Below are 26,486 nucleotides of genomic sequence, written 5' to 3'. Positions count from 1 at the left end.
CCATATCAAACAAACATCTCCAAGACTCAAAAAGCACACATACAATTATACATTTTTATCATTTTATTAGGAATAATTCCAAATGGGTTATGAAGAAAACTTACTGAGTTTGATGAGTTTTCCAAAAACTCTTAATGAAGATATGTTCACCAATAAACAATAAAACATCAGCAGAACTATCATATACTGGGCAAAGAGTCAGGCTGATACCAAAAAGCAACATGCAACATAAAAAAGATACAATATAAAGGAAGACAATCTGCTGGGTATTAAAAATCATCTCAATATGAACTCTTTGCAACCAGCACAGAACTAATGAGCTATCAAATCCAAACCACACTAAGGTAAGCTTGGCTGATGAAAGCCAGGATTCATTAAGGGAAGAAAAAATAGAAGTTCCTCAGTGCAAGAGATCTGAATAGTGTTTTGGAGCATTTCCCTGGCTGGTACAAGCAGTATTAGAAAATCTTTTTGGCAAGGGAGAAAAATAAATACAAATGGAATGCTACATTTTTTAAATCAGCAGACTGTCCCAGGAATGATAAAGGTATCAGTAAAGTAGCAAGGGGATAACTTTAAAACATCATTTCTTGTGGGCTCAAAAAACATTCAAAACGGATTTAAAGGTGTCACAATAGCTATGTCCAGGCATTTAGGCTTAAGGGAAGTAAAATTAAAAGAGGACACTTTTTTCCCAAGTTAAGGAGAATTTCTTTAAAACCAAGCATATTGCTAAATAGCAATATTATACTTGGTAAACAATTGGCAACAAAATAAGTTTAAACGCTGTAATATTCTGCCCAAACCAGTCCCAGATACTGTTTAATAACCAAGATGCAAACTAATTTTGTTGTAACAAGCCTAGACCAATTCTATCAAATGTGTCCTTGGTTAGATATCCAGTTTCATTTAACGTTTTGAAAGCTCATTTGACAGCCAGTCAAGTCCCTCATACAGACCAGTTCCTTGTGTAGCACAAGTGGCTTGAACATACCACTGTAAAGAAAGAACAAGAAAATACTTGATTAAACAGAAGACTATATATAACCAGTCTTTAAAATTTCTTTATCAGAAAATTAAATATTTCCCCCAACTGCCCGACAGTAATATTTAGTCAGCAGTTACCATAAATGTAAAGAAACAAAAAAGTAATATTAAAACTATAGGAATAAAGGAGTAAATAAAGTTAACATCTCACAAATAATTACTTTTGTATTTAATGATCTCAACAACTGTATTGATTGAAAATGTTCTCATACACATTTCTCACAAAACTCCGGTAACATTTAAAGCTACTCCTCCTACCCATTCATTAGGTTTAACCAACAAGCTACTCCTTAATCCGAAAAGAACATTGATAGGAAGATTAGTAACTAATTAAGTACCACCAGGTCCTTTTAACCCTCTTTTACTAAGTTCAGAGTACAGGAGGCAAAATTTTGAAATGAGTAGGAGCTGCTGATATTAGGAGCAAGCTTTCCAGATAACTGCATTCTGATCTCATGCATTCCAAAAAGTTTCACTCTTGGTAAAATGGTAATGAATCTCATGCCATGAAATGTTAACAAAGAACAAGAAAAAAATCTAGGAAAAAAAAAAGAAAAAGATCTAGAAAGAAATTTAATCACCTTTAAGAGACAGTTTATTTTTATTACTTTTCTTCACTGACCAGTTTCATTCCGCCATATAATAAAGACTTTGTTTTGTTTAAATATTGTACAAAGTCAATACAAGTAAACTCTGCTGCCAATTATCTGAATACCAAACAACTCAGTATCCTCGAGCATTGGGAAAAGGTACAAATTCTTATCTTCACAGCACTGAAAACTGGTATCATTTACAGTTTATTTTGTTTACATCAGCCTGGGACATCTCTAACAGCCTATATACAGTTATTGCCACAGCACAGTATCTGCTTTGTTGACAACTTAGTGAAAAACTATTGTAAAATACAAGTCACACTATAGTTTGTGATATCATCTTTATATGTAAACCAGTATACTGTATTTTGCCAGTATTTAAATCACTGATCTAAAAGAAGTTAATGGAGAGTAAGTATAGTATTTCCTTTAATTTTAAGTTGAAAACTTGTTTAATGTCATTATAGTTCAAAAGCTTTTAATGTTAAAAAGTAAATATAAAACTGTATTATCTAAAATACAGCTGCAAAAATACTACAGTTTTAATAAGAAAACTGAATTACAAAATTCTTGCTGCAGAGCTATTTAAAAGATATAAAATTAAAGTTAATATCAATAATCTTTAGATTATACAATTCTCATAAAGTATATCTATCGATACGAAATATTTTAAGGATAAAGTTAACAAAAATAAAGGTATCAAAACATTTGGATCCTTAAAGCATAAATATTAAAAGTTAAAAAAAGGAGGGGTGCCTGGGTGGCTCAGTCAGTTAAGCGTCTGACTCTTGATTTTTGGCTCAGGTCATGATATCAAGCCTGGTGGCAGGCTCTGTGCTGGCCATGGAGCCTGCTTGGGATTCTTGATCTCTCTCCACCTCTCTCTTTAAAAAAATTTTTAAAAATTTGGGGATCCCTGGGTGGCACAGCAGTTTGGCACCTGCCTTTGGCCCAGGGCGCGATCCTGGAGACCCGGGATCGAATCCCACGTCGGGCTCCCTGCATGGAGCCTGCTTCCCCCTCTGCCTGTGTCTCTGCCTCTCTCTCTCTCTCTCTCTCTCTCTCTGTGACTATCATGAATAAATAAATAAAATCTTTAAAAATTTTTTTAATTTAAAAAAAGTAGATGATATTAACATAGTTTGAAAATTGAACACACATTTATAAAAGCCTGAAAGGGCTCATGTCTATATATTACTGTATTTCTTTTAAAATGATGTGCTCATTATCTGTTCAAAAGGGACAATTACTTCAAGTGAATACCTGCTTAAACAACTGCAGTAATTCTAATAATCAAGGTTAATATGAACCTCCAAATACTTACTGTTCTGTTACGAAGAGACTGAAGACCTAATTTATCTGTCATTTCACTGATGGCCATAGCATTTGGCAAATCCTGTTTGTTCGCAAAAAGCAGCAACACTGCATCTCTCAACTCATCTTCCTGAAGCTGGAAATAAAAGCTAAGATGTTTACTAACAAACTGGAACTCAATAACTGTGACTAACTAGGTAAAACATTGTCTTCCTGTATATACCACTTAGTCAACATTCAATGCATTATTAAACATCAACCTAATTTCACTAAACTTCAGACACACTTAAATCTCACATCCTTCAATTTTTAAATCCCAAGCAAATAACTATATGTCTTTCAAGTAAAGCAAAACTATTTTTCAAATCAATCATCCTATACTACTCCATTAAGGTAAACCATTCATTTCAGCTTTCATGATCATTCATTAAGACTCAGGATTGGCAAAAAGACAAGAAACACATGTGGGAAAAAAAGTATTTATGGCAGAATCTTATGGTACTCAGTAGTAAAAGTATTTAGAGGATTCTTTTTTGAACTTTTCTTTCCAGCCAGTTGGACTAGACAAGAGTAGGACAAGGATTGGGCAGTATCGTGAAAAAATACAATACAAGAGTATAATAATAAATATTACAAGGGTAAATAATAAGCAATAATATAATAAGTAAAAAAAGTAAATACAAGAGTAGAAGCTAATAGGAATGAGAACTGACACATGATACAACATGGATAAATGCTGAAAACTTATACTAAGTGAAATGTAACAAAAAGTTTAAAAAGACCACCTATTGTAGGATTCTATTTACATGAATGCCTAGAATAGGCATATGTAAATAAAGTAAATTAGCAGTCCTGAGGGCTGGGGGTATGGAGCAGAGTAGGGGAAAGAATGGGGAATAAATACCAATTGTTCTAGAGAATTTCTTTTTGGGTCAATGAAAATGTTCTAAAATGAGATCGTGGTAATGTCTGCACAATTCTGTATCCTAAAAACCAATGATTTACATATTTTAAATGAATGAACTTTATGGTTCTGTGAATTATACCTCGATAAAGCTGTTTACGAAAAGAGTAGAGGGGGTGCTATTTAGCTCATCAAACTAACAATGACTTAGTTACACATATACTGGCACAACGGTTTTACAAACTGCAATATAGTTTTAGAGGCTATGAATGAGAATTAAGATTTCATTTCAGTAAACATTTTATGGCTATCCAAGTTTGAAAGCATGACAAGGTACCTCTAACAAGGTTCCTCAAATTTTCACAATTAAATACAGTTGGCCCTTGAATAACACTGAGTTTGAAGCGTGTGGGTCAACTTATACATGAACTTTTTTGCTGTACATTACTGTAAATGCATTTTCTCTTAACATTTTTTCTCCAGTTTATTGTAAGAATACAGTATATAATTCATGTAACATTCAAAATATGTGTTAATCAAGTGTTATTGGGAAGGGCAAGAATAACCCGATTCATTAAAGCTTTTTTTGTGCAAGAGATAAATCTAAAATGAAATTTATTTCAATAAAATACAACTGGTGGTTGAAAAAAAAATTCAAGATGTGGATATCCTCTTCTAATTTTTCTAGTATTTTAGTTGACTGACAAATGCACAGAAGTATTCCAAATGAGAGTTGGGACTGCCAGGAATGTTGTAGAAAAAATGTCCATATTCAGTGGAAAGCTCAATTAGGTGTCTTTTTGGAACCTTTCCAAAACTAAGATTTTCAGATTCTCTTAGAGTATGCCACTTTACTTATCAGATTTTAAATAACGTTATGGTGTTAAACCACACTGTAGTATTACAATACTAAAACTATAAAAAAACACTAAAAAGAATTTTACTTGATATTTGCTATTTAAATGACATATTAAAAACCAAAACAAAAAGTGACAAAATAGAATTCTTATTAGATCATGGTGAGATTCTTGTCAAGCCATAGAACAGTTTCCTTAAAGGCAAAATCCTCTGCCCAATTGGCTTTACTCCCTAAAATGAGGTTCTGGAACACATACTGAGTAACTGTAGTAAACGGAGTCTCCACTTAGGTTTTGTGGTATGGTCTTTATCTTGCCTGAATTGTCCAAATCATCTGTTTGCTCTTTTCAGTCTGTATTTCTAAAACCTTACATTCTAAAGTTTGTCTTATTTGTAATCTCATCTTTCCATCATCAAGCAGTTTTTCCTTCAAATCCCAAGACTCCTGGTGTGATTTCATTATTAATTTAGCTTTAATAACATGTTTCATGTTATCCATGAGCACACTTTCATGTTATCCATGAGCACACTTTTTGAAGTGCAATTGAAAGTTGCATCCTAATGAAACCTTTGTCATTTCAAAAGCAATTTTCAACTCTTCAACTTCATTTTCCAAGTCTTCAATTTTAGCTTCAATTCACTTATTTTGCATGATTTGTTCTGGAGTTTTTTCATTTGTATCAACCACTGATTTATACTCCAAGAGTTATTACTGTGTTGTCTGTGCTCTCAGTCTGAGTAGCAGGGTCAAGAGGTCTGCGGGATGTACCACCTGGGCACCAGCGACCTGTGCTGGCCCACCTTCCCTGCCTCCCACTCCAGAGTTGGAGAGCTTGATGACTGCTTGATATTTGGGTTGTAGTCAATTACAACTGGCACAAAGAACTGCCACCTAGGACAGGAAGGCTTGGCCTCAGGAGGCAATATTCCCACCACCAAACTGTAGCCAGAAAAAGCAGAAGTTTTTGAGGACTCAAAAGTTTTATGTGGATTTTCGACTGTACACACATGGTGGGTGGGCCATGAGTCAGCACTCCTAAACCCCCATGTTGTTCAAGGGTCAACTGTATGTGGAAATAATCTGATACATGGTAAAGCCAAAATACCATCAACCAAAATGGTACTACCTTCAGGTGGAATTATTTACCATAGCTACTATTATGATATATCTCAAAGTGTGTATTTTGTAGGTACAAAATAGAGGAAACTGAACCCAATGACCTTGGGAACAAGGAATCTGAATCAAGATTCCTAATCACAGAAGTTCTAAAACTACAGATTTCTTATCTATTAAATAAATGGAGACATCCTCAATCAGAGACATATCACCCCTGGAGCATGCTAAAGACAAGGTCAGCCTTCCTTCCAACATAAGGAAGTAGCTACTCTTGTGTTTTACATGCATTCTTAAGAACCTGTGATGACAGTTCCTCAAGGTTCTTTCTAGCTGTGAAACAACTGATTGGTGTATCTAATCACAGCAAGATGTACCAATCGCTAATATCACCACTGTCACCCTGAAAAACACATCTTAGAAATGATAAATTTCAAAAATATTCTTACCATTTTCTGCAGTTCTTCAGCTCCCTCCTGAATTCTTTCACGATCATTACTATCTACCACAAAAATAAGACCCTGGGGAAAAATTGTTTAAATAAATTGCAACAGTTAATCTTAAAGGAGACACTAAATATAAAACATAAGTACAGGCAGAAGAACCATACTGAGTTAAACGTTAGGAAGACAATGTCTCCTTATTAAAAGAAAAAAAAAACTAAATAAATAGGGTCCTAAGTACTAAAAATAGATTTGAGCACTATTTGTGATTTTAACTTACATTATTAAAAAAAAAAATGTAGAGATGCCTGGCTGGCTCAGTTGGTTAAGCATCCAACCCTGAATTTCGGCTCAGTTAAGATTTCAGGGTTATGGGGTCAAGCCCCATATGGGGCTCCACAGACAACAGAGAGTCTGCTAGAGATTCTTTCTCTTCCTCTCCCACTGCCCCTCCTTCCATTCACATGCATGTGCTCTCTCTAAATAAATAAAATCTTAAAAGAAAAATCTTACTCCTAAACAACTGATCATTTTTCTCAACTTACTCTATGAATTAAATTTTATTCCTCTTCCCTTACATGCTAAGTGCAGGTAAGTGTAAGTAGCAAAATGGTCAGTAAGTGGGAACAAAAGGAAAAAGAATCAACCAAAGATGCACGAATTCACTGATTGAATTAGCATATTCAGTAAAAGGCATACACAAAGTTCTGGGAGAGGGATACACAGTTTTTGTAGGCTTCATATGGAAGTCAATCCTGTTCCACAAAGTTGTTGAGTTGATTGAATAAATTCTTTTATTTTTATTTTTTAAGTAAGCTCTAGACCCAACGTGGGGCTTTCATTCACAACCCTGAGATCAAGAGTCACATGCTCTACAGACTGAGCCAAAAAGGTGCCCCCAAATATGAAATTCTTCACAAAAAGAAATTCTTATAGTTATTCACAAACATTAGAATTTTACAGTAGAAAGCAAACGAACTAATGAAAGCAGTTAAGACTTCTAAAAACCTCCAAATGGAAAGTATAAAATTTTCAACTAAAAATAGGGAGGGTAGGTTACCTTGATAGGTTAAAATCTATTTCTATTAATATATTAATACTAAAGTGATTACTTTAAGTATTACTGTCCCCACAACCATGACCACTGAAGTATTTTTGATCATTCACTTATCACAAACTGTCTTGTGCTCACTTATTTATATAAATAACTAGATTAAATCTACCAAGAGCATAAAATCATCTTCGGTCAAAGAGCTACATCATTTTGTATTTACCCTTAATAGCACCATTATAGTACTGAGCTTGCCAGGGGACCTAATATTTATTTTAGGCTATGGTCATTAAATAACAATTTCCTTTAGTCTAGCAAATTTCAAAACCATTTCCTTTGACTTTGCTGGAAACCATCATTTTAAACCTCCTAACCTTAAAAAAAAAAATAAACCTCCTAACCTTTGAAAATACTTTTGGTGCTATAAAAGCCAGTATGGCATACGGGAAAGATACCAAATTCAAATCTCAAGACTTATTACAGAAATAACCTCATCTTGGAATATGCCTCCTCTTCTATAAAAATAAAACCATGCCAGCCAACTGTACAAGCCTGTTAAATGTAACCATACACGTATGAAAGAATCTAGCATTGCACTTGAGTTATCACAGGCATTTAGTAAATGTTGTCTCCTTTCCTATTGCAAAAGCTATTCTTTTTTAAAATCCATCCCTCTACAAGAGGCAATGCCTCCAAAAGAGATCTAATTTTATCTGGACTAATAGTCCATTTTTATTCTGTTTTAAAATGTAAATAATGCTCTTTGTTCCAAAATAACACTATTGAGAGAGAAGTATTTCAGTAATAAATTCAAAGTTGTTCACTTCCTGGGACAACCTAGAAATAAGAGTGTAGAAAACATAAGATTCTAAAGATTAAGTTTGGCTACAATAAGAAAAGTCTACTTAAAAGTCCAAGTATTTGCTTAATTATTTAGGACAGCAAAGTAACTGGGATTATCTAATGAGGGATGAGGAATTTACTACAATAATCACTGTGTCCTGGCTTGTAAATAGAAATTAGAAGCATGGTTAAACAGTATTCATTTCTTTTAAATTTTATAGCTAAATGAACTGATCAGGAATGCTAGAAAAGCTGGTGTTAAGACCTAAACTGAGATTATATCAGATAGCATAAAACTTTCTCCTGTAGACATGAGTTCTCTAGGAAGAAGTACTTGGACTTTTAATTATAAGGTGATCCAGTGATCTAAAGAGGCCAGGAATGGATCTAATCTCAATTAAGAACTCAAAAGTAAATGGGGCACTTGCGTGGCTCAGTCAGTTAAATGTCAAACCCTTATTTTTATTTTGGCTCAGATCATGATCTCAGGGTTGTGAGACTGAGCCCCATGTTGGGGCTTAAGATTTTCTGTCTCCCTCTCCCTCTGCTCTTCCCTGCCACACACATGTGCATACTTTCTTTTCTCTCACTCTCAAAAAAAAAAAAAAAAAGAAAAAAAGAAAAAAAAAAAAACAAACCAAAAAACAAAAATAAAACAAAACCTCAAAAGTACATTAGAAAGCCTTCTAAACAAAAGTAGGATTAAGACTAGGGTTACTCTTAGTCAAAAATCACAAATTAAGGATGAGCAAAATTTCACTTCATCCCTTATTTTACTTTAAAAATGTGTTCCCTGGGATCCCTGGGTGGCGCAGCGGTTTGGTGCCTGCCTTTGGCCCAGGGCGCGATCCTGGAGACCCGGGATCGAATCCCACATCGGGCTCCCGTGCATGGAGCCTGCTTCTCCCTCTGCCTGTGTCTCTCTGCCTCTCTCTCTCTCTCTCTGTGACTATCATAAATAATAAATAAAATTAAAAAAATAAAAATAAAAATAAAAATGTGTTCCCTAAATGAAATGACTATGACTTACTTTAAAATAATTCAAAAGGTAAGAGAGGAACATCAATTAAACAATATTGGCCGTATCCAAATAATTGAAGTTGGGTAACAGATACGTAGAACTTTGTTATTCTCTCTACTTTTGTGCTCATTTAACAATTTCCATAATAAGGTTTTCTAAACTATGTGATTTATATCAAAATAGCTTTTCTAATCACAGTTAATGAACAGAAATATTCTAACTTTTAAATTAAAAAAAGCATACCACTTATTTAACAGGGCACACTACTTAAACCTGGTAGTTCTACCAACTCACCTAGGGTATATTCACTGCCACCTGGTGGCAACATACCTCACTTGCATGCTCTGTTTTAAGAGTTGAAGAACATGAATGACATCTGCAAACCTCAAACATAGGAAGTACTTGTAATATCACATACTGCCTAAAAAATGTATTTATTAACTCCAATAGTAAACAAAAACTGATGAGAAACCTCTTCTATAGCAGAAAACACAACTAAGTTGGAACAAGGTTAAAGAGAAATATAAAATATAGAATAAGAACCGCCTCTCCAGTCCTAGTAAGTCATTCCAAGCTTCAGCTTGCTCCTATTTAAGAATTAGACTAGAGCAGTGGTTCTCAAGAAGGCAGAATTTTGTCCCCAGAGAATATTTTGAAATATGTGGAGATATTTTTGGTTACCGCAACTGGGTGGTGGGTGGGGTTTGCTACTGGCACCTAGTGGGTAGAGGCCAGGGATGCTGCTAAACATCCTACAATGCAGAGAATCTCCCCTTGTCCAACAATAAAGAGTTACTCAGCCCGAAATGTCAACAGTGCTCCTGTTGAAAAAAACTTTTTTTTTTTTTAAGATTTTATTTATTTATTCATGAGAGAGAGAGAGGCAGAGACACAGGAGAGGCAGGCTCCTCGCAGGCCCAAAGCCAAAACGTTCAACCACTGAGCCACCGGGCATCCCAAGATTTATTTTATATTTTAGAAAGAGAGAGGGACACCTGGGTGGCTCAATGGTTGGGTGTCTGCCTTTGGCTGGGGGCATGATCCTGGAGTTCCAGAATCGAGTCCCACCATCCAGCTCCGTGCATGGAGCCTGCTTCTCTGCCTGCCTGTGTCTCTGCCTCTCATGAATAAATAAAATCTTTAAAAAGAGAGAGTGTGTGTGTGTGCGTGTGAGGGGCGGAGGGAGAAGGATCTCAAGCAGACTCCGAGCTAAGTGTAAAGCCCAACTCAGGGCTCTATCTCATGACCTCAAAATCATGACCCAAGCCAAAACCAAGAGTCAGATGCATAACCGACTACACCACCCAAGCACCCCAATATCTTTTTTCCTTAATGTATTTTAGTAAGGTAAACACTTAATGCTAAATGAAGGATTATTAATTGCTGTTTATTCATTAGAAATTACAATGACAGTAACACAGACCTTACCTTCCAGACTAAGAATGAAACCAACAGTACTACAGAAGAGACACCTAATTTAACCTTGAGAATCACCCCCTCCTAATCTTCCAGAATATTGTTATGATGGCCATGTAACTTTTCCACCCTGGGTAATTTAGCCTTCAAATGCATGACTGAGAGTTCATTGAGGAATACAGAAGTAGTGATAAGAAGAATGCCAACTCATACAGTAAACCCCAACACCCAGTTAAATGTAGATATCAAAAGAAACTTTAAAGCATAAAACACATAAAGCAAAGTTATACAAACTATATAGCATTCCTTACCTGGGTATTTTGGAAGTAATGCCTCCAGAGAGGCCTAATTTTATCTTGACCACCAACATCCCATACTGTGAAACAAATGTTCTTATATTCTACTGTTTCCACATTAAAACCTACAAAGAAAAAAAAAAGACAATTGTGCAAAATGTCATTTAGAAAATATACTCCGTAATCAACAAATTGAATAAACCTAAGCCAGTTATAATGATAGATATATGCCATAGTATACCTGTCCAAACCCTGTACCTAGAATGTACAACACCAATGAACTCCAAGGTAAACTATGGACTTTGGATGATTATGTCAATGAGGTTCATCAGCAATACAAATGTACCACTCAAGTGAGTGACACTGATAAAGGGGGAAGCTATATATATACTTGGGGGCAGGGAGTTTATGGGAAATCTCTGTGCCTTCCTTTCATTTTTTTCTGTGAACATAAAGCTGCTCTAAAATACTAAAACCTTAAAAATTTTTCAAAATTAAAGCATACTCTATTTCATTTTATAATATATCATTATGACATAAATTAGTCATCTGTAAACTTTCTTACCAATGGTAGGAATGGTGGTGACTATCTCCCCTAACTTCAGTTTATACAGAATGGTCGTCTTGCCAGCAGCATCCAATCCAACTAGAAAAAGACATTATAGATTTTAAATCTAGGCCAAAAATGCACACTAAGAATTAATTTCACAACAACTTTATAGTTTGAAAGCAAAAGTTAACTGGTCATGGCACAAATGAGTTAGAAATGAAATTACTTCATTTCTATCCTAAGGGCAACACCTGCTGCAGAAAGCTTTTCTATTTTTCTTTCTAGACCTAAAGAGACATGTAGCAGTGAAAAGAAGAGTATCTGACTGACTCAGGCTCTAGTCTCTAGATTTGCTTTGCCACAAATTAGTTAAGGGTCTTTAAACAAATCACTCTAGAAAACTAAGACCAGAGAAATCAGCTGTAAAACAAGAAGATGGAATCATTTAACCTAAGATCTTTTCCAATTCACGTCCTTTTTTTAAAAATTTTTATTTTATTTTATTTATTCATAGAGACAGAAAGAGGGGGGGGGGGGAGAGGCAGAGACACAGGCAGAGGGAGAAGCAGGCTCCATGCAGGGAGCCCGACATGGGAATCGATCCAGGGTCTCCAGGATCACGCCCTGGGCTGCAGGCGGCGCTAAACCGCTGCGCCACCGGGGCTGCCCTCCAATTCAAGTCCTTATTAATTCTACAAACTATTATCATTTTTAAAAACCCAAGTTACAAGTTGAATCAGAGAACACATAAAAACAAATGAATAAAAATTATCTTAAAAAATATGGTAACCATGCACTAGCATCCTTAAATGATAGTAAAGGAAAAAGAGGCCAATTTTACCCCTACCTAAATCCATTCCTACATCAGATACACAGAAACAAGAACAAAAGATTGGTTAATTTGGATTGTAAAAAATGGCCCTATCTCATTAATCCCAAATGTAACTAATGTCTAAATTCTTAAAACTATTCCTTTGAGGGAGAATACAAGTAGGGAAGAATTTGCTTGGTTTTTTTTTTGTTGTTGTTGTTTTGTTTTTAAAGATTTTATTAATTTATTTGTGAGCGAGCACGTGCATCAGGGAAGGGTAGAGGGCAGAAAAGACTCCCCACTGTTGGAACATGAGCAGAGGGGAGCGGGAAAGGGACAAGCAGACACCCCCCACACTCCCCACCCCCTGAGCAGGGAACCTGATGTGGGGCTCCATCCCAGAACCCTGGGGTCATGACCTGAGATAAAGGCAGACACTTACTAAGCCATTCAGGCACCCAAAAATGTTTTTTGTCTCTGAAGGGGAAAAAAAATCCATCCTCAAGCAAGAGGGTATACTTCTTTATTTCAGTGATAGTGATGAGCAAATTAAATGCTTATTTCAAGTACAATTCTCTCAAAACCTGCATATTCCAATCTGCCAAACCATTCTAAATGGAAGGTCAATATCTAATAACTTCAATGACTGTTATTGTTGTTCCAAGGACATCACATTTGGCCTAGATTTACGCTATCAAGAGATTCTGAAATGAATTCAACTGAGTATTGATTTAAGCAAGGATGCTTTCCAAATATTTAAATCAAGCATGACATGGCACATGAAATGAACACTATTAAGTTTAAAAAACACACACAGAAATCACCCTACTTATCTAATTTATTTTACTGTGCAAGTAAGTTTAACTTCCATCAGTCCAAACAGAATTAAAAGCTACAGGCAGGGATCCCTGGGTAGCTCAGCGGTTTAGCACCTGCCTTTGGCTCAGGGTGTGATCCTGGACTCTCATGATCAAGTCCCGCATCGGGCTCCCTGCATGGAGCCTGCTTCTCCCTCTGCCTGTGTCTCTGCCTCTCTCTCTGTGTCTCTCATGAATAAATAAATAAAACCCTAAAAAAAAAATAGAAATAAAAAAACTAAAAAAAAAAAAAAAAAAGCTATAGGCAATTTCAGCCATCTACACATCTACCCATACAACCACCTTTTCTGTTCTGTACCCTACAAAAGGTAGCTTTAAGAACTCTCTGTACACTCAGGCAATTTAGCATTGGATCTTCATATCCTGTGTCCTCTAATCAAACTGTGTTCCCTACTCCTTCATTCTGAGATATTCAGGTTTATTCTTTCCAAAATACTATGACACCTAGTAGACAGAGTGAACAACTAAGCCCTCACTAATGGGTACAAGAAAAGCCAACTTACATCAGGAGGTGTTTGTTTATTGAGTATGCATGGGACAGTATAAAAAAAATCGAATTCTAAAATATACACAAAGAAACAAAAGTAACCTACAACGAGGAGAACAATATGATCGTTTCACCATTTGGAAAAGCTGAATGTGATATACCAAGCACTGGTGTTACAATCAACTGATGAATCACTGAATTCTACCTCTGAAACTAATAATACACTATTTGGTAATTAATTGAATTTAAATAATTTTTTTTTGAAAAAAGAAAAAGCGGTCACTTGAGAAAATAAGTCCTTCTTAGTTGAAGTTGATCAAACTTTAAAATAAAGAAATATTCACCCTTAAGTAACTAAATTAAGAGGCTCCTGGGTGGCTCAGTCAAGCGACCAACTCTTGATATTAGCTCAAGTCATGATCCCATGGTCGTGGGACTGAGCTCTAAGTTGTCTCTGCTTTGAACGTGGAACCTGCTTAAGATTTTCCCTCTCTGGGATGACTGAGTGGTGCAGTTGGTTAAGCAGCCAACTCTTGGTTTCAGCTCAGGTCTTGACGTCAGGACTGTGAGACGGACCCCTGCACCCAGCTCTGCGCTCAGCATGGATTCCTTAAGATTCTCTCTCCCTGGATGCCTGGGTGGCTCAGTCAGTTGGGTGTTTGCCTTTGGCTCAGGTCATGATCCCGGAGTCCTGGGCTCCAGTCCCACATCAGGTTCCTTAGTTGGAGCAGAGCCTGCTTTTCCCTCTCCCTCTGCCTGCTGCTCCCCCTGCTTGTGTTCTCTGTCAAATAAATAAAATCTTAAAAAAAAAAAAAAAGATTCCCTCTCCCCCCCAGCTCCTCCCCCTGCTTGTGTGTGCGGGCTCTCTCTCTCCAATAAATGTTTAAAAAAAGATTCTCTCCCTTTCTTTGTTCCTCCTTTGCTTGCTCGAGCTCTCAAAAAAAAAAAAAAAAAAAGCAACTAAGTCAAAATATGATTAAGCCCAAGTCAGAAATGAAACTAAGATATTGGTTAGAAAAAACATGATTTAGGTTGTGAGAACTATGGCACATGCTAGTCCTCACTGCAAGTCCAAGTAAACCTTATGCCATCACCAAAAACAATTTCAATACAAAAATACTGACAAAGAATGGAAAAAACCCAAGACAAATTATTATTGATGTAACTATTTTAAGTTATACAAAAGCACAGAGGTAACCCAATTTTTAATGAAACTGTTAATACCTGCTTGTATGCATAACTAATATTCTTCTACAGTTAGAATTTTCTTCACACAATAAACGTGTTACTTTCATTTAAAAAAATTCTCAAATAGCAGATTTCCTTAATTAATTTGTCGGCCTGGTTATATTTCCTGATGTATCTATCAGGAAGATAACTGCTTAAGAGCCTTGAATATATTCTATATACTTATTTTTAATGAAATGGGAGAATATTTATTTATTTATTTATTTATGTATTTATTTATTTATTTATTTATTATGGTGTTTAATTTGTCAACATATAGAATAACACCCAGTGCTCATCCTATCAAGTGCCCCCCTCAGTGCCCGTCACCCAGTCACCCCCACCCCCCGCCCACCTCCCGAAATGGGGGAATTGTTGACAAAATAATGCAACCATAAGGCTTTTTAAACAAGTTATCTTTAAAATAAAAACTGTAAGACAACAGTTAAATGGCTCACAGCCACATACAAGACTCTAAAATCATGAAGACATCCTTGAGTTGCACAAAAATATAATAGTGCTATATAAATGCAAACCAAAAGTTTTTTTAAAAAGGAATTTCTACTGTGAGATTAAAGATGCACAGATTAATTTATACCATCACTTAAAACTTATTATATAGTTCTTTACCCAAAACCATTTTGGCCTAACAATTTTGTCCTACTTCAGTCATTTCTTAAGTATGTATTTCCTTAATGTTGCAATATTTGGCAATGAGATTTCTCCACAAAATGAAACTATAACCAATTCTCAACCAGCCAAGATAAGACTCTAATCTGTACATTCCAGTAATGCCCTCCCTCCCTTCCACTCCATAAACAAGTCACTGTATTCAAAGATATACTAGAATTACTTGTTCTCCTTAACTAGACCTGCACTTTGACCAAAATATTAACGCAGCAAAATTACCCAAAACTCTTTGCCAATCATTAAAAAGTATATCTACTAAACTGTGGCAGCAAGAAATATTTATATTTAAATTGAAAGACACTAGATTCCATGACCTTAAGTTGGAAAAGGAAAATGCAGAAAGGAGACTGGAATGAAAAAAGTGTATTTTCAGATGGATGAAATTTCACAGTTAATTTTTCTTTTTATGTTTTCCTTTATCTTTCGATTTTCTACAAGGAAGCTTAAAATACAACTTCACAATTATTTAAAAATAATTTGCTTACTGTATTCTGAGCACCACACTAGGTGGTTCTGTACATTTTTGTAATATAAACCTCACAACTACCCTCCATTTTTCAAACACAACATCAGAGATTCAAAAATGTCCCCAGAATCAGAGGAGTAGAAGAGGTATGCAAAACTCCAGGTTTTATGGAAAAATTAGATCCCTCAAGTATCGCTGATGGGAATGCAAAATGGTGTCCCTGCTTTAGAATCTGAACAGTTTTGTCAGTTCCTTAAAATGTTAAATATAGTTAACACAGAACACAACAATTCTACTCCTAGGTATTTATTTACCCAAGACAATTAAAATATGCCCATACAAAAACTTTTTTTTCAAATCTTCACAATAGCATTACTCATAACAGCCAAAGAGGGAAACAATCAGATTTCTATCAAATGATGAATGGATAAACAAAGTATGGTATATCCATAAAATGGAATTACTCTTTAGGCATAAAAAGGAATGAAGTACTGACATATGATATAATATGAACGTTTAAAACATTATGCAAAGTGAAAGAAGCTAGGCACTAAAGAACACACTGTATGATACGTGAACTATCCTGAGTAGACAAACGCATAGAAACTAAAAGTAGGTGTGTGGTTGTAAAAGAACTGGGCAAAAAGGGCAACAGTAACCACTAATGGGAACAGAGTTTCTTTCAGGGCTGATGAAAATGTTATAGAATTAAGACAGTGATGATGGTGGGGCACCTGGGTGGCTCACTCAGTTTAGGGTCCAACTCTTGACTTCAGCTTAGGTAATCATCTCAGAGTGGTGAGATACACGCCCCCCCCCCCCCCCGCAAGTGGGCTCTGTGCTGGACATGGAGCCTGCTTAAGATTCTCTCTCCCCTCTCCCTCTGCTACTGCCCACACACAGCAGCACACTCTCACACTCTCTTAAAAAAAAAAAAAAACAGTGGCAATGGTGACACAAGTTGTCATTGTTTTTTAAAGATTTTAGGGACACTTGGGTGGCTCAGCGGTTAACCGCCTGCCTTCGGCTAAGGGCGTGATCCTGGAGTCCCAGGATCAGGTCCCACATTGGGCTCCGTGCATGGAGCCTGCTTCTCCTTCTGCCTGTGTCTCTGCCTCTCTCTCTTTGTGTCTCTCTCATGAATAAATAAATAAAATCTTAAAAAAAATTTATTTATTCATTTGACAGCTCATAAGCAAAGGGAGTGGCAGGCAGAGGGAAAGAGTGAACAGAGCCCAAAGTGGGGCTGGATCCCAGGGCCCTGGAATCATGACCTGACTGAAGGCAGACACCTAATCAACTGAGCCACCCAGGCACTCCTACACAAGTTTGTGAATAAAAATCACTGTACTGTATACTTTAGAGGGATAAGTTTTTTTCTGTGAATTACATTTCAATTTTTTAAAATTAAAAACAAAAAAGCCCTAAGTCAATGCCAGAGCTCTCAAATGGTATTTATATATGGCCATCGTGCCTTTAGCTTTTCTGGTGGACACACTCTATCTTAGAATTTTATCTAATTCCTCAGAAGTCTGATCATCAAAACTGAGTGAGGCTATCAGATGTACAGAAAAATTATTATAAGCTTAGGTCTTACTTCTACCCAACAGATCAGAAATATCTACACTTTGATCAATGTGTTAATTAGCAGCAAATTATCAAAGTCTGAAAGCCATCTGCAATAATGCCAAAGGGTACTTCTAAAAATGGCTGTATCAACTAATAGTGGTGGCATAAACTAAAGATTTTTTTTGCCTTTCTATTGTTTCCTTATATCACATAATAGAAGGGTTTTTTTTTTTTTTTAAGACTGGCAAGTATGTTTTCAACTAATGACCTGAGAAAATGCTCCTAATAAGCGAAGTCAAAAGGAGAGAACACTAATTTCCTCTTAAAAGCCTGACAGTAAATGTTAACAATAGTGAAATGGTGGAATTATAGATAATTATTACTTTATTCTTTTTCATATTTTTAAAATTTAATAGAAAGGACGTGTTCTTTTTTGAAATGAGGACAGAAAATTAAAAATCACATAATGAATGGATTTACAAAATATGCTAAGGAAAAAGCATGAAACACCACTCTTCAGCTTGCAGTCTCACTTAAAATATTAGTAATATTTTTCAAATTGGCAAATAGAGGAACCTCTCCGGTCCCAAAAAACCACAGTCACATATAAGGCAATACAGAACTATACTGTTATTGGCAATCTTTTAGAAAGCAACATTTTTTTCAGCCTTTCAACAGCCAAAAGTTTACAAGTTCAAAGAGCTTAGAATTAATAATCCCTCTACAGAAACACTGCTGTTTTCCAATGTAAACAAAACTTGGGGAATCATTTATGAAAATTACATCTTATCACAGAACAAGGCACTGGAAATCAATCTAAAAATAAGGTAATGCAGGGCTACATGAGGAATCTAAGACGGCAACTGGTCATCTTTGAATTTAAAGCTCAACAATATTGACGTGAGTGATTTTGCCAAAAAACAAACTAGGCAATTCTGTCAATCTATACTTTAAGTGACATTACATTTAAAACATTGCAATCGTTTTTTTTTTTTAAAGATTTTATTTATTTATTCATGAGAGAGAGAGAAAGAGAGAGAGAGAGAGAGAGAGAGAGAGAGAGAGGCAGAGACATAGGCAGAGTGAGAAGCAGGCTCCATGCAGTGAGCCTGACGCGGGATTTGATCCTGGGTCTCTAGGATCATGCCCTGGGCTGAAGGCAGGCACTTAACCGCTGAGCCACCCAGGGGTCCCTGCAATGGTTTTTAATTAGTTAACTACAAGCTATAATTTCAAACACTTTTTAAAATTACTTGAACTTCTGGGAGAACAAGTGTAGGAATAAAATTTTAAACTTCACAGTAATTTGGCAAACCAGACCCATGAACTGCTATCTTTCAATAACACTGAAAAAGTCACGGACTCAAGAAGGTATGAATTTTATGTAAGCCTTATAAAGGAAAAGGAAGCGCACATACCTGCCAGAGAATGTTAATATGAAGAAAACAATCATTGACTCTTAATTCTAAACTCGAATAGGGGTAAGAGACCTTAAGAGTGATTATGCAGTCACTCATAAAGCTAGACAAAAAAATCAATTATCAAACTTCCAAATCACCTCTTTCCCTACCTTTTACGGTTATGCTCCATTTGATGAGTTACTATAAAGCTTACCTTGTGACTTTAGTGTTTTTAATGAAGGAAACCAGAATATTCCAAAATTAAAGAGCAAAACAAGAATAGGAAACTGGAGTCATAAAACATTTAACATAAAATGAGTAATTCCAAAGCATGACTTCTATCCCTTGCACAAATGCACAAAATGAAATATTCTCCCATTTTCTTTCAACTGTTATTTTTTGGGGAGAACGGGGGAGAAATGCTCCCCTAATACAGTAAATTTAGGAAAGTGCTTATAGCATAACGCTACCTTTCTTCTCCCTCTGAAACTTTAAGCTATCACAAAAGACTTAGGGTATGGAACACAGCAATTCATTTACAATAAATCTTAAGTAAAAGGACCAACATAGTACATTTCCAGGGACACAACTGTGTGCTAGTTAATTTCTTTAAGGAACAACCTGGAAATTCATTTATCACAGTCCAAAGTCCTCCCACTGACTTCAGATCCTTTACAGACTGTCAATTTTCAGCCACCTTAAAAACTTAATATGCTTGCTCTCCTTTAAAAATTGTCTCTATAAATGAAATCTTAAAAAGGTTTAAAGAGAAAACACTCTGATTTATCTTTATGAATGAATTATTAACAATTGTTCCATGAATTGTGAAAAAGCCAGAAATTAACAATTAAGAGAAAGAACTCAATGTATATACCCTTAATCTTCATACACTTGGAATTAATCCTGCTTTGGAAAACTTTCAATGGTAGTAGAACTAGAAAATAACGACTTTTTCTCCCCACTCTAGAAAACAAGCTCCTAAGGAACAAACAAGTTTCAACGTTTAAAGTTAGAGGAGCTCCTTTTTGCATTATGCAGGTCCGCAGGGCTCAGCTGTGATGTAGAGACTACTCACAGTAATAGGGGGGAGGGGTTGCTTACATGACCTAAGTGTCAAGCCCCTTCTCACTCGGCTGGAAAAAAAAAAGGGGGGGGGGGGAAATGGCGCTGAAAAGCAGTTTTTTTAAAAGCCTATTTTCCAAAATAACTTAAAAAAAAACATTGTAATTATTATGTAACAAGGCTACCCTAAAACTAAATGTCATAATGTTGTTACTGGAAATTTATTATCGGCTTACAAAAAATAGCTTTAAAAGTTTTTTTTTTTTTTCATTAAACCTTAACCAGCTAGACAAAAATCCGTTTGAAAACCAGAAAGTAAACCAAACATATTTAGGTTTTGGGAGTGGCCAAAAGGTGATTCGGGATAAACCTCACAGTTTTCAGGAAAAGAATATGCAGGGGAATCCAGCGCGAAGTTAAGTTTGGCAGAGGGAGCGCTGAGGACTCCGGCCTCTTCTGAAGCCGAGGGTGCTCTGCTCCCTTTGCCACTGCGCTCTGGGCCTGCTCACTTCCTGCCCCGGGCGGCTCCGGGCTCCCGGCGACCGCTCGCTCACATTCCACTGGAGTGTGCAGAGTGTGTACACGGGGGCAGAAAGGGGGAGGAGGAAGGCTGGAGTAGTTCTGCCTCCGTCCTGACCGCTGCCCACACCGGAGGAGAGACGACCTGACCGCACTCTCAGAATTGGCCTCGCCAGTGTCTTCCGGGCTCAGCGAGGTGAGAGTTCGCTTCCCCGCCACCCCAACCCGCCCCACCCCCCCAACAGATCTCCGCCCAATCTTGTCTGGCTTTTCAGTAAGATCGAGTAGAGAAAGCCAGAAGGAAGAAACCTTGCCCGGGCGGCCCTGTCCCGGCCTCTGAGACAGATCCGGGGCGAGCGCCCACCTTTCGCCCCCATTGTTTCCCCGTGAAGACTTCCTCCTGACCCCGAGCCCGCCGCCCCTCCCCCACCACAGCGGGCGGAGGGACAAACAGGCCCCGCGCACCGAGACCCGGCCCTCCCTCCCGGAGCCGCACTGGGGCCTGCCCTCCGTGCGCGGCCCCTCACTCACCCATCAAAATGCGCATCTGCTTCTTGCCGAAGAGGCGGGAGAAAAGGGAGGAGATGGTGAGGCCCATGGCAGGAGCGACACTTGCAATGGGCAGGAGCAGAAGGGGTTTTGGGGGCGTCCCCGGGGCTCCTCCTTTCACGCTCCCAACAAACTGAGCGAAGGAAGAGGAGCTGAAGGAGGAAGAGGGCGGCAGAGACGCCTCGCAGCCGGCGTGTCGGCCGAAGCTCCGGGACAAGAACTAACGGGGCGAGGACCTGCTCGACGACTGGCGCGGCAGCTCCGGGTCTGGCGTTTTAGGCTTCTGCTATGCCACGTCACGCGGTAGCCGCGGCGACTCCAGCAGCGGCCCGGCCCCTCCAACGCGGACAGAATCGCGTCACCGCCGCCCCAACCCCCTGCGCTTCCGGTGCTGGCCCAGCCACTGCGCCTGCGCACGGAGGGGATCGGCCAGTTACGCCGACGTAATTCTCTGGCCGCCGTCCCCTCCCGGACGTGGACCAGCGGGACGAAGCCAGTTAGCGCATGCGTACTGGGAGACGGACAAAGTCCCACAATGCTTCGGTGGTTCACTTCCAATCAGATTCTAGGCGAGGCGCTGCCGCCCGGGTGAATACATCCAGGAGTCCGTCGTCCTTACTTCCTGAAAGGCGCTCTGTGCATTGTGGGTTAGGAAGTGGACCTTGGGTCATCCCGCCCTCTGAGCGTCCTGTTCTTAAACTCTCCGCGCGGTGGGGATTCCCCCGTTCACGACCGGACACGTTTCACGCGTGGAGCCAGACACTTGCCCCAGTGGAGAGGTGAAGAGGAGGGTCCTTGCTTTCCCAGGTGATAAGTAGTTAAAAGTTGTACAGGTGTAGAGGCCTTGACGCCTTGACCCCTCCACGCCAGGTCGTGCTGAGCGTCCCTGATCCTGTGTCAAGACGAGGGAGTTCCGAGACATGTTCATCGACGAGTGCAGCTATTTATTTATTATATATTATCTATCTATTTATTTATTTATTTATTTATTTATTTATTTATTTATTTTGAGTGCAGCTTTTTAAGACAAGCCAAGGAAGGATTGCTTTTCTTGTATCATTTCTGTCCCTGAAGTATGGAAAACTTAATCCCTTATGCTAAGAAAGTGAAAAGCCTCATTTTCTTTTTCTTTTTCTTTCTTTCTTTTTTTAATTTTTATGTATCCATTTGAGAGACAGCACAAGCAGGGGGAGAGGCAGAGGGTGAAGCCAACTCCCAGCCGAGCTGGGAGCCCAACATAAGCCTCCATATTTATTATCTTAATATTTTTCTGGTTACAAAACAAGGTATACATCTTGTAAAAAAAAAAAAAACCCCACACATATATATATATATATATATATTTAGGTCTTGCTATATGTGTGTGTGTGTGTGTATAGCAGGTCCCCCGGGTGGCTCAGCGATTTAGTGCCGCCTTCAGCCCTGGAGACCTCGGGATTGAGTCCCACATCGGGCTCCCTACATGAGGCCTGCTTCTCCTTCTGCCTCTGTCTCTGCCTTCTCTCTCTCTCTGTGTCATGAATAAATAAAATCTTTAAAAATATATATTTAAAGCACATTCCCCATAATTCTCTCCATATGCCCATATTTCCTCTGTACCATTGGTACAGTTCAGAATTAGTAGCTCCCCCTTACCTACTCTCCTACCTTAGTTAAGGCATGATCACCTACCCTTCAGATCTGATTAAAAGTTTAACTCCCTTGGAAAATACTTTGCTGATATCACTAGATGAATTACTCAGGCTCAAGAATCATAACCACCCTTCTAGTTATGATTTCACATTTAACATTATTGACAACCTTCCTCTCTTACCCCACTGTCTGAAAGCATTGAGAAGACAAGACTCTAATCCCCTTTTGCATGCCACTGTATTCCCTGGAGTTGGCACACCATGACACTTAACTGTGTTTGAGTGAGTAGAGAGATGGCTGAAAAACCTTTGTTATATCCATACAATGCAATACTATCAGAAGTTAGAACAGAATTGTAAATTCTAATAAAAATATCTCCATGACATAGAGTTAGTGGGAAATGCCAAATAATGACTAAGTACTGTAAAACAATATAGAAATGTAGATTTCCCATGCGTTTGTGTGTATGTGTGCATGTGTGTTAACGCAGAGCAAGAATTTTGAAGTAGAGTCTGCAGTAGTCATGATGTTGGTTACCTATTGGAGGAAGAGGAGGCCTGCCCAGCAAGTGAGGGAACTTGGTTTTGGTGTAGTAGTCAAAAGACAGCTTAATCTGTATTTTTAAAAATTTGCTTTATTGAAATATAATTTGTATATGAAATAAAATTCACCAGTTTTAGCTGTACAATTAAATGAATATAAACAAATATATACAGTAGCATAGCCAACACAATTGTGATATCAATCATTTCTATTACCCCCAAAAGGTCCCTCATACTCCTTTGTACTCACCTGTAGCCCTTGGCCAAACACTAATCTGTCATGATAGCTTTTCCCTTTCCCAAATTTCATATAAATGATATCATACAATATGTAATCTTTTGTGTATGGCTGTTTTCTCCTAGAATAATGATTTTGAGATTCGTCTGTGTTATAGTGTGTATCAATAGTTTGTTCTTTTTCTGCTGAGTAGTATCTCACTGTATGGATATACCACAATTTCTTTATCCATTCACTAACTGATAGGCTTTGGGTTGTTTGAAGAATTGAACTTTTATGAATAAGACTGTTTGAACATTTGAGTACAAGTGTTTGTATATCTGTATTAATTTTTATAAGTATTTATCCATGCATTACTTACATAATTTAAAAAGTAATCTGAATTTGATAAATGAGGCAACCACTGTTAGACATATATTCTTCCCCTTTTCTCCCTGAAATACTAACATCTCTATATAGATGGTAATGGGATTTTGTACTGCTAAGCAACTCCTTTTCAATTTAATAATGTACTGTGGACATTTAAAAATATCAGTATTTATATATTTAACTTATTCTTTGTAAGAGCTACATTCCATTGTAGCTATGTAAAATAACTTATTTAACTGATCTATAAAATTGAAAACATCCATATTCTTTGATCTAAAAATTCCACTTCCAGGAATTTATGGTAATGAAAATTTCCCTCAAGTTTGTTATGTTCAGGGGCACCTTAACTGACTCAGTCAGTTAAGCATCTGACTCTTGATTTCAGCTGGGTCCTGATCTCAGGGTGGTAAGATAGAGCCCCAAGACAGGCTCAGAGCACTCAGTGGGAAGCCTGCTTGAGATTCTCTCCTTTTCCCACTGCCCATCCCCCCACTCACATGCCTGCTCTAAATAAATAAATGAAATCTTTTTTTTTAAGTTTGTTACATTCAATGTTCATTACATCATTTTGATGAGAAACTGGAAATATCAATTTTTTTAAAAAATAAATATTTAAATCACCCTTTGTTTCTTTGCTTTGCTGATCACTAATCCAGATAATTCAGTTTTGTTTTTGCTACAATTTTATAAATTCACAATAATAAGTAAAGACAGTAATTAGACCCATTGCCAGAATAAATATTTTTTTAAAGATTTTATTTATTCATGAGAGACACACAGAGAGAGGCAGAGACACAGGCAGAGGGAGAAGCAGGCTCCATGCAGGGAGCCCCATGTGGGAGTTGATCCAGGGACCCCAGGATCACGCCCTGACCTGAAGGCAGATGCTTAACTGCTGAGCCACCCAGGTATCCCCAGAATGAATATTTAATTTCTTTTCAACAGTACTATCCTACGAGGTTCTATAGGTAGTTATTGCAACTGGTGCATTCTGCAGGATGGAATTGAATAAGACAAATCTGCAAAGCTTGAAAATGAGTAAGATATTTTGTGTTGTTGAAGGCCTGCTGAGTAAAGCTTCATTTGGTAGAACTACACTTCAGAAAACTGTCATTTCTCAGAATGACCTTGAGCACTCAAAAGCAAAAACTTTAGTCTGGTGGATAATAAGGTAAAGCAATTTTGTACACAGCAATGGGTTTATTCTGCCCCTTTTAAAAGTTTTTAGGGGTGCGTGGGTGGCTCAGTCAGTTAAGCATCTGCCTTCAGGTCAGGCATGATCCCAGCGTCCTGGGATCAAGTCCCAAGCCTGGCTTTCTGCTCAGTGGGGAGCCTACTTCTCCTTCTCCCTCTACTGCTCTCTCTCTCTCTCAAATAAAGTTTAAAAAATATTTTTAAAAAGTGTTGTTAAAAGTTTCCAAATATTCCAGCAATAGCAAGCAAGGTAAAATTAAATGTAATTAAATATACAACATTTAAAGAGGAAAGAGAAATCAATTGTTTTTTGCACTTAAACTCTTCAAGCATTTAATAGAAATGTTTGTTAATGTCTTCTGTGAAGCAAAATACTATTTAATTTTCTAATAAAGTCTATACAATTACCTGGGAGATCCACACATTTTCCTAGAATTTAACTTAAATGGAATTAAAGACTATATCTTCCTTGAAAAGAACCTTCCGGGATCCCTGGGTGGCGCAGTGGTTTGGCGCCTGCCTTTGGCCCAGGGCGCGATCCTGGAGACCCGGGGTCGAATCCCACGTCAGGCTCCCTGCATGGAGCCTGCTTCTCCCTCTGCCTGTGTCTCTGCCTCTCTGTCTCTCTCTGTGTGACTATCATGAATAAATAAATAAAATCTTTAAAAAAAAAAAAAAGAACCTTCCTTTGCACTGGAAATACATATAATGAGTTGCTTAGCAGTTGATCAACTTAAAATTGCATTTTGGAAGCTTGTTAGATAAAAAAAAAAATCCTTGTATCCTTTAAGTAGACAATGTCTGTTTTGAATTTTATTTTCTTTTTTTTTTTTTAATTTTTATTTATTTATGATAGTCACACACAGAGAGAGAGAGAGGGAGGCAGAGACACAGGCAGAGGGAGAGGCAGGCTCCATGCACCGGGAGCCAGACGTGGGATCCGATCCCGGGTCTCCAGGATCGCGCCCTGGGCCAAAGGCAGGCGCTAAACCGCTGCACCACCCAGGGATCCCTGTTTTGAATTTTATATAGAATTCCTTAAAACAGTGTTCACCTGATTCTGACGGTCTTCCTGAAATGACTCTAATTCCTCATAATTTCTTCCAAATCTGTTTAATTAAGCAATATAAATTCTGATGTCCATCTCTAGCATCCAAAACCTAAACCAAAACGAACCACAAACAAAACAACAAATGAAGATGTCAAAGTAGATTTTTCAGATTTCCTTTTAAGATATTAGCTATACATCAAGTAGCAAATAGAGGTTACAAAACAATGTCAATGGCCCACTGAAATGTCTCTTTTGGTAAAGACAAGAATAATCAGAGTAGAGAAGTTAAGTAACCTGCCAGAGACCTTCACAGGTAATAACCAGTAGAATTGGGATAAGAACCCATTTCTTC

General features: G+C 37.6%; 1 protein-coding gene and 1 pseudogene across 1 annotated transcript; both read right to left on the bottom strand.

Annotated features, from left to right (window-relative positions):
* Positions 1 to 45: 45 nt before the first annotated feature.
* Positions 46 to 21,480, bottom strand: ARF4 (ADP ribosylation factor 4). Its single transcript, XM_055344405.1, has 6 exons — positions 21,091 to 21,480; positions 11,466 to 11,546; positions 10,916 to 11,025; positions 6,280 to 6,351; positions 2,965 to 3,090; positions 46 to 996 (listed from the first exon to the last, which is right to left on the bottom strand). Exons 1-6 carry the CDS (start codon positions 21,155 to 21,157, stop codon positions 910 to 912), a joined length of 543 nt encoding a protein of 180 aa, XP_055200380.1. The 5' UTR covers positions 21,158 to 21,480; the 3' UTR covers positions 46 to 909.
* On the bottom strand, positions 3,113 to 5,563 carry LOC129521587 (centromere protein H-like; annotated as a pseudogene).
* Positions 21,481 to 26,486: the final 5,006 nt, after the last annotated feature.

This window comes from Nyctereutes procyonoides, unplaced genomic scaffold (genome assembly GCF_905146905.1).
Source record: "Nyctereutes procyonoides isolate TBG_1078 unplaced genomic scaffold, NYPRO_anot_genome, whole genome shotgun sequence".
In the NCBI taxonomy this organism is placed as follows: Eukaryota; Metazoa; Chordata; class Mammalia; order Carnivora; family Canidae; genus Nyctereutes; species Nyctereutes procyonoides.
The sequence above is the reverse complement of the archived record's forward strand: the minus strand, read 5'-3'. Positions and strand labels throughout refer to the sequence as shown.